General features: G+C 41.1%; 1 protein-coding gene across 1 annotated transcript; it reads right to left on the minus strand.

Annotated features, from left to right (window-relative positions):
- Positions 1-15,805: 15,805 nt before the first annotated feature.
- On the minus strand, positions 15,806-17,111 carry PRMT6 (protein arginine methyltransferase 6). Its single transcript, XM_033916099.1, has one exon. The coding sequence runs from the start codon at positions 17,037-17,039 to the stop codon at positions 16,026-16,028; it is 1,014 nt and encodes a 337-aa protein (XP_033771990.1). The 5' UTR covers positions 17,040-17,111; the 3' UTR covers positions 15,806-16,025.
- Positions 17,112-17,707: the final 596 nt, after the last annotated feature.

The raw sequence follows: 17,707 nt of genomic DNA on the forward strand, positions 1-17,707 counted from the left end.
AGGAGAAATCCCACCACAATAAACATAGAAAACAATCTAAACCTCAGACAGAGGTGGAAATAAACACATTGCACTTAAATCTCAACTGCTTAAGGAGGAAAAAGCCTCAGAAGACCCAGTGTATAAAAATCTTGATGACTCAATTTCATACAGCTGCAGGACTAATGTCAATCATTGGCAAAAAAAACCTCCTTTCATTTAACTATTAAACATTTTCACAACTGGCTGGCTGACATTCATATATTAGTAAATCAACAGTTTATTATATACATATATAATATAGCACCTATAAACAAATATACTATTTTTTATTTCATTTCAATTCATTTATTAAGATTTATAACCCACCTTATCCTAAGGCGAAGTACATAGTAAAATATACATACAAATCAAATACTGTACATATTAGGAACTTACTAGCAGGTCTTCTCTGGTAAATGCTGGCATGATTCCTGATTCAAAGTTTTATGGATCATCATTAATAGTTTATATTTATTTCTCTCTGTAACTGGAAGCCATTGCAGCTTCCAAAGATAAGGAGAAATATGATTGTATTTATCCAGTCCATAGAAAATACGAACAGCTGAATTTTGCAACACCTGCAGAAAATAGACCAGTGTTTCCAGTAGTCTTACACAGAGCACATTGCAATAGTCCAAACCAGACAGTATCAGATTTTGTAAAACTTTCTGAAAGTCTTGCTGAGGAATTACTGAATGCAACTTGCTCAGAATCCTCAACTGAAAAAAAACAGATTTTTCAACGCAGAACGTATCTGATTCTGAAATGACAATTCAGTATCTAGCACTACACCAAGATATTTCATGGTAGGAGATATTGGTATCAATGCATTAGGCAGCCAAATTTCTGTTGGGAATAAATGAGAAGGACCAGATGAAATGTACAGTAACTGTTTTAGATGCATTCAACAAAAGTCAGATCTCATTCATCCAAGCAGTAACCCCATCAAAAAAATTTTGTAACTGAAGAAGTACCTCAGGGATCGATCTTGAAAGAGGCAACAAAATATGTATGCCTTCCACATATATATGATAGGAGAAACCAAAAGACTTCAGCTTTATGCACATCTGGATAAACCCCTGACAACATTTTGATGATAAATCTGTATGGACTTGCAAACCAATGTTTCCAAAAGAGAATATTTGTCAATTTTATAGTGAGATGAAAGAGCTGCTAGTTTTCTCTACAAATCCATATTTATATACAGTTATTCCCTTGGTATATGGTATTTTATTTACAAGGATTAGCGCACACCTTTCCACCAGTAGTTCAAGGTGAGTTACATACAGGTGGAATAGGCAGTTCCCTGATCTCAGGGGCTTCCAATGCGGTGCTTAGAGCAGATTCTTGTTCCCAACTTTGGATGTGAGGACTTATGCCAGCTAAAACCTGATGCAAATCCTGGTGCACAAATTGGACACGTAGCCCTGGTATTTTATCACTGTGCCTACATTTTTGGAATGCCCTGACCTGCACATGCTCCTCCTTTGGACATGGCCCTTTTGGATTGCATGTGAGACATTTTGGGCACCAAGCATTATAGAATTGCATGCAGGCAGATGTGTGCATAAATCCAGGTTAGTGCCAATTAACTACAAATAACTTCAATAATTTAGCTTACATGTGCATCGGGGCTCCGTGCTCAAATATGGTCGTCCAACTTTCACCAACCTATATAGAATCAGGCGCTAAGGGGCGGATTCTATGAAGGGCACCTAACTTAAATAGGCAAAATATCCTTAAAATAATTGGTTAAAAAAATGTTAATTTGGTGATAAACACCTATCTTTAAAAGATAGGCAATGCGCTTAGTGGCACCTAACGTCTCAGTGGGCATTTCTATGGGTGGGGTGTGAGCACAATCCTCCAAAAACTGAGGCACCTGAACAAGCCTTGCTTACGTTTCTTACATTAGGCGCGATTCTGTAAACGGTGCTTAAGTGCTATTGACACGTGGCTAGCCCTTAGGTAGCAGAAGGTGAAGTGACTTGCTGTTGGTTTCACATATTAAGGTACAAAGCAGTGGCATAGTAAGGGGGCGGGGTCCACCCCAGGTACCATGTTGGTGGGGGAGCCGGCACCCTTCCTCCACCTCTCCATCTCATCCCACTCCTCTTCTTGCCACGTGCACACTCCCCCTTCCCTTCCCCCATATTAGAGAATGACACGGTGACAAAATTAATCACCGTTCCCGTCCCCGCGGATAACCACGGGAAATAATCCCATGTCATTTTCTAGTGTCTATTTCAACCTCGGTCCTTCTACACCAGCATTCTTCAAAGCAAAGCTTGCGGATCAGTGGTTGTGGCCATTCATACTCTGATTCTTATGTGAGCCAAGAATAATGAAGCCATTGTGATATCACTGATGTGATTGGTTCTTAGGCACTGGTGGAATGAGGCATTATGACATCAATATCTGCTCTGGATACCAGAGACTGTCATTGTGTAGTGTCTATTTCAGCCTTCTACACCAGCATTCTTCAAAGCAAAGCTTGCAGGTCAGTGGTTGTGCCCAATTATACTCTGATTCTTTCCTCTCTCCTTAAAGAATGACATGAAGATGGTTTACCGCGGTTATCTGCGGGGACGGGAACGGTGATGAATTTTGTCACCGTGTCATTCTCTACCCCGTACTTCTAGTGGTTCACCACCGTGAACGAGAACTTCAATGTGCTCCTTGCGACCCTGTCGCCTCTCCCACCGATATCGCTCCCAGCTGCCGCGCATAGGACGTGACGTCAGAGGGAGTGCCGACGGGGTCACGCGAAGCACATTGAAGTTCTCGTTGCTTGCAGCGGTGAATTACTAGAGGTATGGGGGAAGGGGGCGTGGTAGGGGGGAAGCGGGGAGCAAAGATGAGGGCAGAGGAGGGGTACCCCCACCCATGGGCGCCTCTCACCTTTGCTACGCCCTGTGATATAATGAAACCCGAGTCTCCTCTTGGACCATGGTGGATGTTCTGTAAGTGCTGTGTTCGAAAACGAACACACAGTATTTACTAACACATGCCTGAATGAGTTCCGTCGATAACTATTCAGCAGCACATCTTACTGGCCAATTGTTTTCAGCATTTGCATTTCTTGTAATGTGCTGGAATGATGTTGACTGGAAATAAACCAGTCAGATCAAATAAGAAGTATGCGAATAGACAGATACTATGGACAAACTATTCATTTTGAAAACTAAATTTGAAGAGATCCTTCTATTAATGCTTGATTAACCTAAACTATGATTTCAAACAATTCCAGCAGAAAAATACTCATTCACTGTGGCAAATAAACATATTCAAATCCAGGACCTCTTCATCTTTGGAAAATGCAAATCAACTCTATAGTGGGGGCAATCATGTCATACATTATTACTAATCATGCCTGGAAAAAAACTTATTTTATCACAATGAGGAGTCTCAGAACGCCACCCTTTCCAAAACAGGAACAGCGTGGCAGCACATGGTTAACAAGTTTAAGAACGATTAAAAACACAAGAATTTGAAGTTGAAATTACAGAAAATAATATAAACTGCAATAATTAAAGATTTTTAATATTTAAAAGAAAATTTTTTTTTCTAAATAAAACAAAAAAATTTGGATTAAATAGTGGTAGTTATCACATGTTATCACACGTTTGGGTTGAATCAGTGACAAGTGCTGCCACGCTGTTCCTGTTTTGGAAAGGGTGGCGTTCTGAGATTCCCCATTTTTTCCAGGCATGTGTTTTATTAGTGGATTTTTATTTTACATTAATATACAGCCACATTTTTTTTTAAATTCTTTATTCATTTTTAATCTTACATCAAGTGTACAAATAATAAAACATTTGATATTAAATATATCACTTGAATTTCTTTCTAATATAACATCAAATATATAAATTTATTCCCTTCCCACCCCCCCTTTCCTTTAACATTTAATCAAAAATATACAATATAAATATTCTTTTTCTTTTGATTTAACCCACAGTAAACTATAAACCACCCTCCTCCCCCCATTTGCAAATATACTTTCACTGGAAAATGGTGTCTAATCATTACTATAAGTTGTCAATGGCCCCAGATCTTTTTAAATTTATTATAATACCCTTTTTGAGTAGCAATTATGCTTTCCATTTTATAAATGTGACACCACGAATTCCACCAGAAGGTATAATTTAATCTACTACAGTTTTCCAATTACTTGTGATATTTTGAATTGCGACCCCTGTCATAATCAATAAAAGTTTATTGTTGTTTGATGAAATCTGACTCCTTGTTCTCATTGATGTACCGAATAGAATCGTATCATATGATAATGCTACATGATTCTCTAATAAACAATTAATTTGGGACCAAATTGATTTCCAAAAGGCCATGATAAAGGGACAATAGAATAATAAATGATCTAGAGTCCCTACTTCAAGTTTACAATGCCAGCATCTATTAGACTTAGAGCTGTCTAACTTTTGTAATCGAACTGGGGTCCAAAATGCTCTATGCAACAAAAAGAACCAAGTTTGTCTCTTAGATGCAGACACTGTACACCTCATCCTCCAAGACCAAATTTGTGGCCATTGAGATGCAGAAATTTGATGCTTAATCTCAATGCTCCAAATGTCTCCGAGGCCAGTCTTTGGTTTTTTATTTATAAATCCTGTTATCAATTTATACCACTGTGCGGCTTGGTGTCCCAAGAAGTCCGCCTCAAAGCATAAGAATTCCAGACTATATTGATTATTAAGATTCTTCCTTTCAGGGAACCCCTCCTGAATAGCCTGCTTCAGTTGCAACCACTTCAAACTTTGTGTTTTATTAAGACCATATTTTTGCTGCAACTGTGAAAAATCAAGCAGTTTACCATTTAAATTAACATCGTCTAAAACCCGTATACCTGCAATAATCCATTGTTTCCAAATGACTTTAAATCTGCCAATTTGAATCTTGGAGTTAAGCCATATAGATTGATTTGCCACATTTTTTTGTTTTGTTATACATTATTACTGTCATTACAGTGTGGTGCAGTGGTTATAGCTACAGCCTCAGCACCCACACTACTCCGTGTGACCCTGGGCAAGTCACTTAATTTCCCCCCACCCCCCTTGCCTCAGGTACATTAGATAGTATGTGAGCCTGCCAGGATAGACAGGGAAAAATGCTTGAGTACCAGAATAAATTAATGTAAACCGTTCTGAGCTCTCCTGGAGAATGAATAAATAAACAGTCTGTTGTCCTAGTATATATGCTTAATATTCTTTATTTCTATTTGCTATATTGCGCAGAATAAAGCCGTGTACAGACTATGGCATGAAGTTACAAGGAACTAAAAAATCCAGACAGGAAAATTTGCACACAAACTGAGACTCACATCCTTTACGATTTAAAAGAGGAGAGAGAGGGATGGTGTAAGGTAGATGGGCGAGGTTGAGTTGAGAACTTACCAGCGGCCTCTTGTAGGTAAGGTGAGGAACAAGGAAGAGGTGAACATGGGCAATTATTAGTTACTTATGCGTCATAAGCTGTTGAAATAGCCAAGTCTCTATGGTCAATTTACAAGATAAAAATAATAGTTTGCTCCAAATTGCTAGGGGCAAGCTATTCCAGAGAAAGAGTGCAGTGGTTGTATTATTTTCATTACTAACTAAAATGTGGAATTGGGTATAGCAAGCATACCTCTTACTAAGCATGCTCTCACTATGATGTGAACTCTCAAAGACACCAAAAATTATTGCTTACACTTCATCTGCCCCATTTAAATATTCTCAAAACCACTTGTATGACCCTATTTCATATTGGTCAATGGTGAAACAAGGATATATATATTTATATTTATTCAATTTTCTATATTATTCTCCCAGCATATATATATATATATTCATTTTTCTATACCATTCTCTCAGAATTGTTTATATGAATTTATTCAGGTACTCAAGCATTTTTTCTTGTCTGTCCCCACAGGCTCACTAATGTACCTGGGACACTGGGTCACACAGAGTAACATAGGTTTAAACCCACAACCTCAGGGTGCCGAGGCTGTAGCTTTAACTACTGTACCACAAGCATAACTAAACTAAACTAAGCCTTAGGTTTATATACCGCATCTTCTCCACTGAAGTGGAGCTCGACACGGTTGACAGAGTTTAAAAAATATGGGAAGAGAGAAGAGAGTTTACAAAGCATAAAAAGAGGGGATGTAATCAGGAGAAGAGATTATTATATGCTAGAGAAAAGCCAGGTTTTCAGTTGTTTTCGGAATAGTTGGAGGGAGTCCAGGTTCCGCAGCGGGACAGTGAGGTCGTTCCAGAGGCCGGTGATTTTGGAGAGGAGGGATCTACCCAGTTCACAGGGAAGGGAGAGAACAACCATGGAGCCTATTTGCTTGTGCTTGTGTTGATTTCTACCACACAGATCAGCAGGACAGATCCACATCCTCCTTACATCTAGGTTTCTAAAAGACACTAGAAATCTTTCATTTAAAATAGGAAGAATGTTATAAATGTGTATTGCTACAGTATTCATCTTACCAGTCACCTAGTTCAGAGTTTCTCAACTCGGTCCTGGAGTATCCCCTTGCCAGTCAGGTTTTGCAGAATATCTATAATGAATATGCATCAATTTGATTTGCATACACTGTTTCCATTATATGGAAATTTCTTTCAGGCAAATTCATTGAATATCCTGAAAACCTGACTGGCAAGGGGGTACTCCAGGACCATGTTGAGAAACTCTGGCCTGGATAATAAGAGGTTAAAAAATGTTTAAATAAATAAAATTTCGGATGATACAGCTAATCAAAGTACAGGATTTGAATTTAACTGCTCGGCTGGAGACCTCGATGCAGGTATCCACTAACTGTGGTGGCTTCCTTTCCTGGGGTCATAGATAGAGCTTTGCCTTTTTTCTTTCAGGACAAATCTACCTTGTTTCATTTCATAGCAGTGTAGTTCAGGTTTAATGACAAGCCAAAACAGGAAAAAACAAAGGTTTACCAAGGCTTATCCCTTAAAACTTGAAATTTAACTGCACCGAGATGTAAAATTTCTTTATGATAGCTAATAAGCCTTGATTGCGGCTGAGGATTGAATGTGAATGGGTTAACATACCACTAGAATAAAGTAAACTAGCTTTGTATTACCCCAAGAAAAGAATCCACATCTCACAGCTATGTCACCACCTATCCTTAACTGCATTTGCCGGGGTCAGAATGCTGCTGAAGTGACACAGGGGTTTCCATGGCAAGTGCTTTTTATTGAATTATGTAGTAAACAGTAAAATAAAACCTTAAATAAATGTTCATGTAAAAGGTGCCAACAGCACAGTTGGGAGTGCTGAAGGAAAGCAGCCAATTTACAGAGATATTTGGTTTTCCATTTTTTGATTTTAGGATCCTATTCTGCTTGCAAGTATAACAGCAGTTTAAACTAGAAGCTAGAGAATGATACAGGGACAAATTTGTCCCCGTCCCTGTGGGATCTATTTCTATCCCCATCCCTACAAGTTCTGTTTTTGTCCCTACCCCATCACTGCCAGCTTTGTCCTCATCTATAGAAGCCTTGAAACACTTATGGAAAGGTCTTGATGAATATTGTTTCATTTATTTTGATTGATTTTTGTGCTTTTCAAATTATGTCATTTTATTTAATGCATTTATGCCTGCCTATTGGAACACTTTTAAGCACTTTACAATCAATGTACATAGTGCATTACACATATATAGTTCATTTTAGTAGCATTCTTACAAAGGTAGATCATTCATTCATGAAAGGACTTGAGTTCTCTTTCAGAAGGCTGTGTACTAGACATAAAAAATAAAAAAAGGTTGAATGTGTGTTCTTGCCTGGCACTTAGACCCTTAGGCCTAGTCTGGAACCGGTGCTGATTTTCTAGACGCTTGTAGGCACCCATACCTCTGTTAAAAATGCCATCCAAATGTTGTTTTTAACTGAGATTAGAGGCACATACTGGCGCCTAGATTATCTGCGGCGGAATCGTGCCTACGTAGGCGCTTTAGGTCATCGAACCCCAAAGTAGGCATGACCAATGCTGAAAGTGGTGTTGGGCGGCCTAAAGCACCTACGGAGGCATGATTCACACAAAGAAAAAACCCTGGCCTATATTTCAGGCGCCTATCTTTTGTGTCGTTGCAATTCCAAAACTGTTTTTTAGGCAGCCGTCGATATCAGCGCTGGTTCGAGAATCCGGGCCTTAGTTTTTATTCAGAGAATACATATATTCATGCTCACATTTAGAACTTGTGCCCTGATCCAAATTATATGTGGCTGAAAACATGCCATTATTTGTCAGCTGTCCAGCATATTTAAGCAATAAGCAAAATACAACTGGATGAAAGATTCATTTACTGGAAAGTGCACATCACTAGAACCTTTTCTATAACAAGTATGCTGCTGCTGGATCCATGTGACATGAAGCTGGGGCAGATACCCCATAACTTAAGGAATCCCCATGCAAAGCAGCCTACATGTTATACTGTGATGTGTGCGTCTGAATGGGTGTAGGTCTGTGAGGTGTGAAAGGCTGAAGGAGAGAGACAGAAACAGGGGGCAAAGCTTGTCCCTCATAGACTTGAGTTTCTGGTATTTTCCATCCTCTTTCTGTCACAATTGGCTTTTTCTGAAACAAGGGCTCTCAATTGATAACTACCTGTCTAAGAAATGGCAGCTGGAGCCATTTTTTACCTTAATCTTTAGCACATCTGTTGAAACTTCAGGGCTATGGAGAATACTCCCCGCACTGCGCCAAATGTTCTTTGTTAATCTCAAGTACTGGTCTTTTAGAAGTCATTTAGTGGCATTCTAAGGCTGAATGGCCAGGAGGCTTTGGTCTATCTGCATTAACATTCCAGAGTCAGAATGTTTAATATAATATCCCAGAGACCTTTGCTGCCACTCTAGTTAGGCCAACAGAAAATGCTGAAAGCTGACAACTGGGTTGAGAACCCCTGTTATAATTTTAGGACAATGGTTCTCCACGCAGGATATATACCTAATCAGTATGGCTTTCAGGATATCCACAATAAATATGCATGAGATTTGTATGCAGATCTATCATGCATATTCATTGTGGATATCCTGAAAGTCTAATTGGCAAGGTGTGTCTCCGGTAATGGACTTTAGGAATTACCATCTTCTTAGTCTTCCTTGTCTTTGTTAGTTCTGCTCTTACCTCTCATAAGTTTCCATTTTTCTCTGCTTTGTTCTATTTTGCTTTTTAGTTTTCTTTTGTTATTTCTTCTAGTTTATTAATTCTAAATCACTGTGCTTTCCCCCCCCCCCTTTCTAAATTCTACGCTTTTTCTTCTTTTCATGTTTCCTGTAGTCTTCCTATAATCATAGATTTGGATACTATAACCCAGTGACCAGCAAGAGGGGCAGATCTCATTCAGATCTTACAGAATGGATTCCTGCTGATGGAAAAGAGAATCAGGCATTATTAATTGTACCAAGTATGTCGTGAGGATGAAGTTTTTAAGGTATCATTGGACTTTGTTTCAAAGTAAAGCCTTTGGGGTTAATTATAATTAGTTATTCATTAAAACAAGTTAAAAATTTAAGGATTTTTAGGACTAGCCTGTTTTTGAAATCCCAGTTTTATCCTTGACGCATGCTGGGGATCTAATACCAATGTACATAATATTCAGTTTACAGGATAAATTTGAATGTTACAGTACAAGATTTATCAATAAAAGTTTTTATCCTAATGTGATTCATCGATATATAGAGAAGAAAGAACCATGGGCCATGCTATGGAGTAAAGTGGCAAGGAGTTGCCGGAGGGGATGAGCTAGTTTTCTCACTGAATAGCTCATGGGGGAGGGGTGGGGAAAGAGGGGTTTCTGGTCCAGCCGATTTTACGGGGGTGAAATGTTACCAATATAAGAATTAATTGTTGAAATGTTTAAAGTTGGGAGTTATAATAAAGCTGCGGCCAAACATTTTTCCAATTAAGCAGTGTCTGTGATTTATTAGAGTAAATGGATTAGAGGTTGTCTGGAGATGAACAAGTGTGAATGCTAATGTTATGAAAAATGGATCCACTTATACCCATTCTATTCCACTTAGGATTTTGTAGACTTCAAGGACACCCAGATCTTTTTCTTGGGCACTAACTTCCAAGGTAGACCCTAGCATCTGGTAACTGTAATTTGGGTTATTCTTCCCAATGTGCATCACTTTGCATTTGTCCACATTAAATTTCATCTGCCACTTGGACGCCCAAACTTCAAATTTCCTAAGTTCTGCCTACAATTTTTTTACAATCTGCATGTTTTTAACAACTTTGAACAGTTTAGTGTCATCTGCAAATTTAATCATCTCACTCGTCATTCCAATTTCCAGATCATTTATAAATAAGTTAAATAGCACCGATCCCAGTACAGATCCCCGCGGCACTCCACTGTTTACTCTCTTCCATTGAGAAAAATGACTATTTAACCCTACCCTCGGTTTTCTATCCAATAACAAATTCCTAATCCACAACTGAACTTTGCCACTTATCCCATGACTCTTTAATTTTCTCAGGAGCCTGAGGAACTTTGTCAAAGGCTTTCTGAAAATCTAGATACACATGTTTAGTCACACCTTCAAAGTGAAGCAAATTGGTGAGGGAAGATCTCCCTCGGCTGAACCCATGCTGTCTTATTAAATCACGTTTGACTTTAAAATGTTATTTATGCAGTTAATGTTATTTAACAAAAAAACAGTTAAACAAAAGAGGCTTTGGTTTTGGTTCATGAGCTCCCTCTGACCATCTGACACCTTAATATAAAGTTCCTTCCTCTCCTGATTGTACATTGACCAGGCCTGGATGTGTGAAGGTCAATCTGGAAACATAGGGCTTGCTCAGAAATGCCTTCATTTCTGCTTAGGAATTGGTTATTGGATAGAAAACAGAGGGTAGGGTTAAATGGTCATTTTTTCTCAATGGAGGAGAGTAAACAGTGGAGTGCCGCAGGGGTCTGTACTGGGACCAGTGCTATTTAACTTATTTATAAATGGTCTGGAAATTGTAATGACAAGTGAGGCGATTAAATTTGCAGATGACACTAAACTGTTCAGAGTTGTTAAAACGCATGCGGATTGTGAAAAATTGCAGGCGTACCTTAGGAAATTGGAAGATAAATGCAAAGTGATGCACATTGGGAAGAATAACCTGAACCAGTTACCGGATGCTAGAGTCCACCTTGGGGGTTAGCGCCCAAGAAAAGGATCTGGGTATCATTGTAGACAATATGATGAAACCTTCCACCCAATGTGTGGCGGCGGCCAAAAAAGCACACAGGATGCTGGAAATTATTAAAAAAGGGATGGTTAACAAGACTAAGAATGTCATAATGCCCCTGTATCGCTCCATTGTGCAACCTCATTTGGAGTATTGCGCTCAATTCTGGTCTCCTTATCTCAAGAAAGATATAGTGGCACTAGAAAAGGTTCAAAGAGCGACCAAGATGGTAAAGAGGATAGAGCTCCTCTCGTATGAGGAAAGACTAAAACGATTAGGGTTATTCAGCTTGGGAAAGAGACGGCTGAGGGGGAGATATGATTGAAGTCTACAAAATCCTCAGTGGAGTAGAATGGGTACAAGTGGATCGATTTTTTGCTCTGTCAAAAATTACAAAGACTAGGGGGCACTCAATGAAGTTACATGGAAATGCTTTTAAAACCAACAGGAAATTTTTTTTCACTCAGGGAATAGTTAAGCTCTGGACCACGTTGTCAGAGGATGTGGTAAGAGCGGATAGCGTAGCTGGTTTTAAGAAAGGTTTGGACAATTTCTTGGCGGAAAGGTCTAGTCGGTTATTGAGAAAGACAAGGGGGAAGCCACTGCTTGCCCTGTATTGGTATCATGGAATATTGCTACACCTTGGGTTTTGGCCAGGTACTAGTGACCTGGATTGGTCGCCGTGAGAACGGGCTACTGGGCTTGATGCACCATTGGTCTGATCCAGTAATGCTATTCTTATGTTCTTATGCTGTCGCTATGGTATAGGCAAGAGGAAGCTCAGATGGATGGTGTTTTCTTGGGTCTCACCTTGCTGTATACCAGCTGTCTTCTCATCTCCTTCACCTCTAATCTTCAATATCTTCTCTATTGCATCTCTTCACTCCTATTCCTTGTCATTGCACAACATAACTTGTAAAACAGACTCATTTGAACTATACCAAGCTGACCTTCTCACTGTAGGCATAACTATATTCCTTACCACTTCACATTGTTCTTTCAACAGTTGCAGCTAGAAGAGGGGATGCCTGTGATCTTGTGTCCAATTGCTCCTATTCAGGGATGAAATGATCAAAGACTTAAGCACAGATCAAAGCTATAGCTGTAGAAATGTAACTACCATTGGAACAGGTGGCTTGCCAAAGGATCTGGCTCTACTGGAAACAGGGCCTAGTAGATGGCTCACAACAGCTCTAAGGTTCTTGAGAATATGGATTTCCAAGCTGACCTGAAGGGACAAAATCTGAAAAACTTAAGAATGAGTGTACTTTGGATATAGAAGAGGAACTGGACATTTATAAAGCCCAACTTTTGAAAAATCTAGTTGTGAAAGCTATTGAATTAATTCTTATCCATTGGAAAGATTCTTCTAAGTCAGATGGCAATAATTGGTGGAATTTGGTTTGTTTATACGTTAAGTATGAAAAAATACTAGCAGTCAAGTGTGGCAATGTGAGAATCTTTAATAAAATTTGGGAACATTTGCTTAGATATCGCAATTAATATATTGTTATTTGTTTTTATCACATGACTAATGTTTGGTACATAAGCATTGCCTCTGCCGGGTCAGACCAGGGATCCATCGTGTCCAGCAGTCCGCACCCGTGGCGGCTCCCCAGGTCCGTGACCTGTCATTGGACCTTACCTAAGTCTTTCATCCCCTATTCATTTAATACCTGTACCTACACCCTTCAATCCCCTTATCCTTCAGGAAGTCATCCAATCCCTTTTTGAAGCCCAATATTGTACTCTGCCCTATCACCTCCTCTGGGAGCGTATTCCAGGTGTCCACTACATTGATATGGTTCATTTCATCTTTGTATATTATGGGGTCCTTTTACTAAGGCGTGCTGTTTTAATGCACGCTAAATGCTAACGCGTCCGTTATAGTCTGTGGACGCGTTAGCGTTTAGCACGCACTCATATTTAGCACCTGCTAAAACAGCTAGCGCGCCTTAGTAAAAGGACCCCTATGTATTTCTTTTAAAATTTAATAAAAATTGTTTTAAGGAAGGAAAAAAAAAAAGATTGTACAGTTCTGTGTTGGTTCACATGATTAACTTGTTTAATAGTAGAGTATTTTAGGAAAACAGTAATGATTTATTGTCCAGGGAGATCATCAAGATCAGAAAATACAATCCTTGTGAATGTAGCTGTGCTACCAAGATACTCTGAAACTAGAGAAGCTGCATTTTCTTTTGCAGGAATGAAATTGTGGAATGCCCTTTTGGGACATATAAGGATATGTATGGATAAGGCTATTTAAAAAAAAAACAAAAAAAACCCATTAAAGACTCTACTATTTGGAGCTGCTTTCCTGTAAAAATGACAGTATGATGTTTATAATGGAGAACAGATTGGTAAAGAAAGATATATTAGATTCAGTTTTTATGTTTGATTTGTTTTATTGTGTATGTTTGTATGGAAGCTGTTTAGTTATAGACGATAAATAAATTTTAAAAATAAATGTATTACTATGTAACATGGTCTGTCCTCTAGTCTCTTGTGTTCAAAGGTGTACTACACTCCATTCAAGATTTTGTAGACTTCTAACATCCTCCCCTTCAACCCTTCTCCAGTAAACAGCTCATGAGCAAGCAAGATGAGTTTAAGCCTCCAAGAAAGATAACAGCTCTTGTCCATCTCTAAGCCCTGAACTTTAGGGAAAATATTGTAAGCAACTTCTTGTGCTGTTGGATAGTGCTGCCAATTCAGGGAAAATTTTTGATTCGATTCAATTCACTTTTCCCAGCCAATCAGGCATTTTTTTCCAATGTCCCGGCAAGTTTATGTTGTAGTCTTTCTAACCCCACCCCCCCCCCCACCCCACACACACACAGGCGCTGTGATGTAAACAAAATAAACAAAAAAATACTTTTCCTCTGTTAGGTCCCAGCTAACACTTGCTGTCTAACACCAGCTCTGGCAGGATACACATTTCAAATCTGACATATTGTAATCGCAAAATAGAAAATAAAAATTATTTTTCTACCTTCTACTACCATATCCAACATTTGTTTCTTTCCCACTGTCTATATCTCTCTCTCCCTTGGGCCCTGGGTCAATCCTCTCTATCCCCCTTCATGAAGCATATCTCCATTATGTGCAACATCTCTTTCTCTCTCCCCATGCACCAATCTCTCTGTCCTCCACCCTATGTCCAACATTTCTCCCTCTCTTCTCTATGTCTCCCTCCACCATATGATTTCTCCCTATCACCCCTTTTGGTTCATCTCTCCCTTCCTCTCCTCCACACCAATTCTTCCTCCTTATCCCCATCTGCAGAGGGAAGGCCCCAGCAGGGCAAGCTGCTACTGACCAGCCTCGGAGTATGACGGTCTTACTGGGTGGGGTGGGGTGTGTTGGTCACTGCATTGGTGAATCTGATTTTCTTGGACAACGAATCGATTTGAATCTGGCAGCATTACTGTTGGACATTGCTAGCACTTCACTTTAGTACAGAGCACAACTCGACTTAGGCTGAGCAACACTGCTTGAGATCCAAACACTAATGGGCAGCCTCAGAAAACATTCTGAGTTTGCCAACTCTAACTTGCCTATAAGAGAAGTAGCCTAAAGAGTGATGGGCTGGGAAGCCCAAGTCAAATCTTGCTGCCATTCTTTGTGAACTTGGGTGAGTCCATTTCCTCAGGTAGAACAACTGAAGAGTGCTGGAGACAGAAAAATAATTACTATACCTGAACGTAACTTGGCTTGAGCCACCACTGGAAAAGGCATAAGCTTAATCCAAACTTTCAACATAAGAGTGTGGCACAGTGGTTAAAGCTACTGCCTCAGCACTTCGAGGTTGTGAGTTCAAACCCATGCTGCTCCTTCTGACCCTGAGCAAGTCACTTAACCCCCCCCCCCCATTGCACCAAGTACATTAGAGAGATTGTGAGCCCACCATGACCGAGAAAAATGCTTGAGTACCTGAATAAATTTGTGTAAACCATTCTGAGCTCCCTTGGGAGAACAATATAGAAAACTGAAGTACTGTCTAGTCTAAATAATGTTTAATTTACCCCAGAACTAGGGCTGATTGAAATTACATTTACACATCTGGTGTTAGCCAGTTCCAGAATGATGACTTTTTGGCCCATCCTTGAATTTACAACCTAAATTCAAGGATGGTAGGTGTTGTCTTGATTCTTCCCATTGAAACGAGTGCTGCAGATTCCATATGTATCAGGAGGAGATGGTTGTCAAGAGATTTAGCACCGATTTAAAATCTTTTCCTGGAACTGGGTAACTAAGCACCGTCTACATGTTTAGGGTCAATGGGCACAGAACAGCAATACTAAAATTCATCTGTCCAGCTGTTTGGTTGCATAAAGATTAAAAGGTCTCTTCTTTATAGATTATAACAGTTCATGTGTTTTTATCCAGAATGTTTATGAATTTGAAGTGCTAAAATACTAAACAAGATCTACCGGAAGAGTGGAAAACCGCTAGTGAAATAAACTCCATTTGAGTTTACCTTCTATACAGAACCACCAGGTCCAGCTACTTATTTAACTGGGCAGAAACTATGAAAAGACCTTATTAAAGAACTTTTTTCCAAGTTGCAGCGCCATACTTACTAAAATGTGAAAACTTTATTAAATACTTCTTTGGTGAAGAAATATCAAAACAGTTAAGGTTGGATCTACTAAGTGTTTTAGTTTCCCCACAAACGGGAGACTCTTTAAGTCATCTGACTCTGCTGAAGATACCCCCAAGTTAGGCAGAGTGCAGCTTTTCATCCCAGGACCCAAACTAGATACAACAGATAACGCGGAAGACGCCGCCTCTTTTCAGTCTCCCATGCGGTAGTTCTTGGTTCTCTTTTCCTGGGCTCCTATCCTGTAATTGAGCCGCACTCGCAGGTGCCGGGGGTTGTGCTCGGAAGGCCTCATGGCGATGTCGCCGCTGATGCCAGTGTCCTGGAACACCGTCACGGGCTGGTCCAAGTACAGGAGAGTCTGTTTCCAGTGGGTTTCCTCCTGGAAGGGGGAGGTGGACAGAACGAGCGGCTTCTCGCGGCCCGGAAAGGTGACCGAGAACCAGATGCAGAAGCCGTGCATGAGGGCCGAGCCGAAGCAGTAGCAGCTGAAGTTGCCCCTCAGCGTCCGGATGTCGTCCAGCGTGGCCCGGCCCAGGTCCAGCTGGGCGAAGCGCGTGGGGTGGGCCAGCACGTCCTCGCTGCAGAGCGGCTGCACGGCCATCTCCTCGCCCATGATGCGCTTCCTGGCGAAGGTGGTCATGCAGCTCATGTCCACCCCGTACTGCTTCTTCACCTGGCTCCAGAAATCCAGGCGCCAGTCCGTGGCGGGGTCGTTGATGGGCGCGATGAAGAGCTCGGCGCGGGCGGGCAGGATGAGGCCGCCGGGCTTGAGCCAGCGGTCCCGGGCGGCGAGCACCGAGCTCAGCATGGACTCGTACATCAGGGCGTAGCCCATCCACTCGCTCACGATCACGTCCACCCGCTCGGGCAGCTCCACGCTCTCCATCACGCCCTCGATCACGCTGATCCGCTCCTCCATGCGGTTCAGCTTCACCACCTCGCGGGCTTGCCGGCAGATCGCGCTCGCCTCCACCGCGTAGACCCGCCGGGCGCCCGCCTGGACGCAGAACACGCTGAGGATGGCCGTGCCCGCTCCCACGTCCAGCACCACCTTCCCCCGCAGGGCGTCCGCGTTGCGCAGGATCCCCAGCCGGTAGGCGTTCGTGCGCACTTCGTCCGCGATCATCTCCTCGTGCACAAACACGTCCGAATAACACTCGAAGTATTCTCCCTCCTGCCGCTTCCTCTTTTGGGGCAGGGACATGTTGCTCGCTTGTGACCGCGTGGACACACACACACAATAGGCGGCCGCTTCCGCATTGAGAAGTGGGCAGGCGCCAAATGGCATGCTGGGATTTGTAGTTTGGCGTGAATGCGTCGCGTTTCTCCGGTAGCCTGTGCAGGTCCACAGAGGACGCGTTCGGTGTATGATGATGACTTTGCGAATGAGCAATAGAACACAGATATATATATATTTTTTAAATCTCCCCTTAAGCTATCTGTCTTGTCTCATAGTAGATTTGACGCTGTGAGGATGGTGGGGGGGAGAGTGGGGTCCCTTTTTAATTTAATCCCTTAGGGGACTGCTGTGCAGTTTGATTTTATATTTTACTCTGCCATTTTAGTGTTTTTCCCCTCAAAATCATTACCCTCGTTTTTCTTTCCCACTTTGAGCATCAACTTATGTGCAATTTGCAGCTTCTAATTAAGCAGTAAAACTTGACAAGGGGGAACGAACACTCTGATAATGACTATGGCAGAGCCAAATGGTTGTGCATCTGTTGCCAAGCTCATCTTGGCAGTATATGCTTGCTCCTGGAGGGTCTTGCAGAGATTATAGCCCCAGTCTGAGAGGTTTGTTTTCCTAATTTAATGTTAACTGAAAAAAATGTAGACAGCTGTGCTCACCATCAGATCAAAAAGAAAATCCAC

Source organism: Geotrypetes seraphini, chromosome 12 (assembly GCF_902459505.1).
Source record: "Geotrypetes seraphini chromosome 12, aGeoSer1.1, whole genome shotgun sequence".
Lineage (NCBI taxonomy): Eukaryota > Metazoa > Chordata > Amphibia > Gymnophiona > Dermophiidae > Geotrypetes > Geotrypetes seraphini.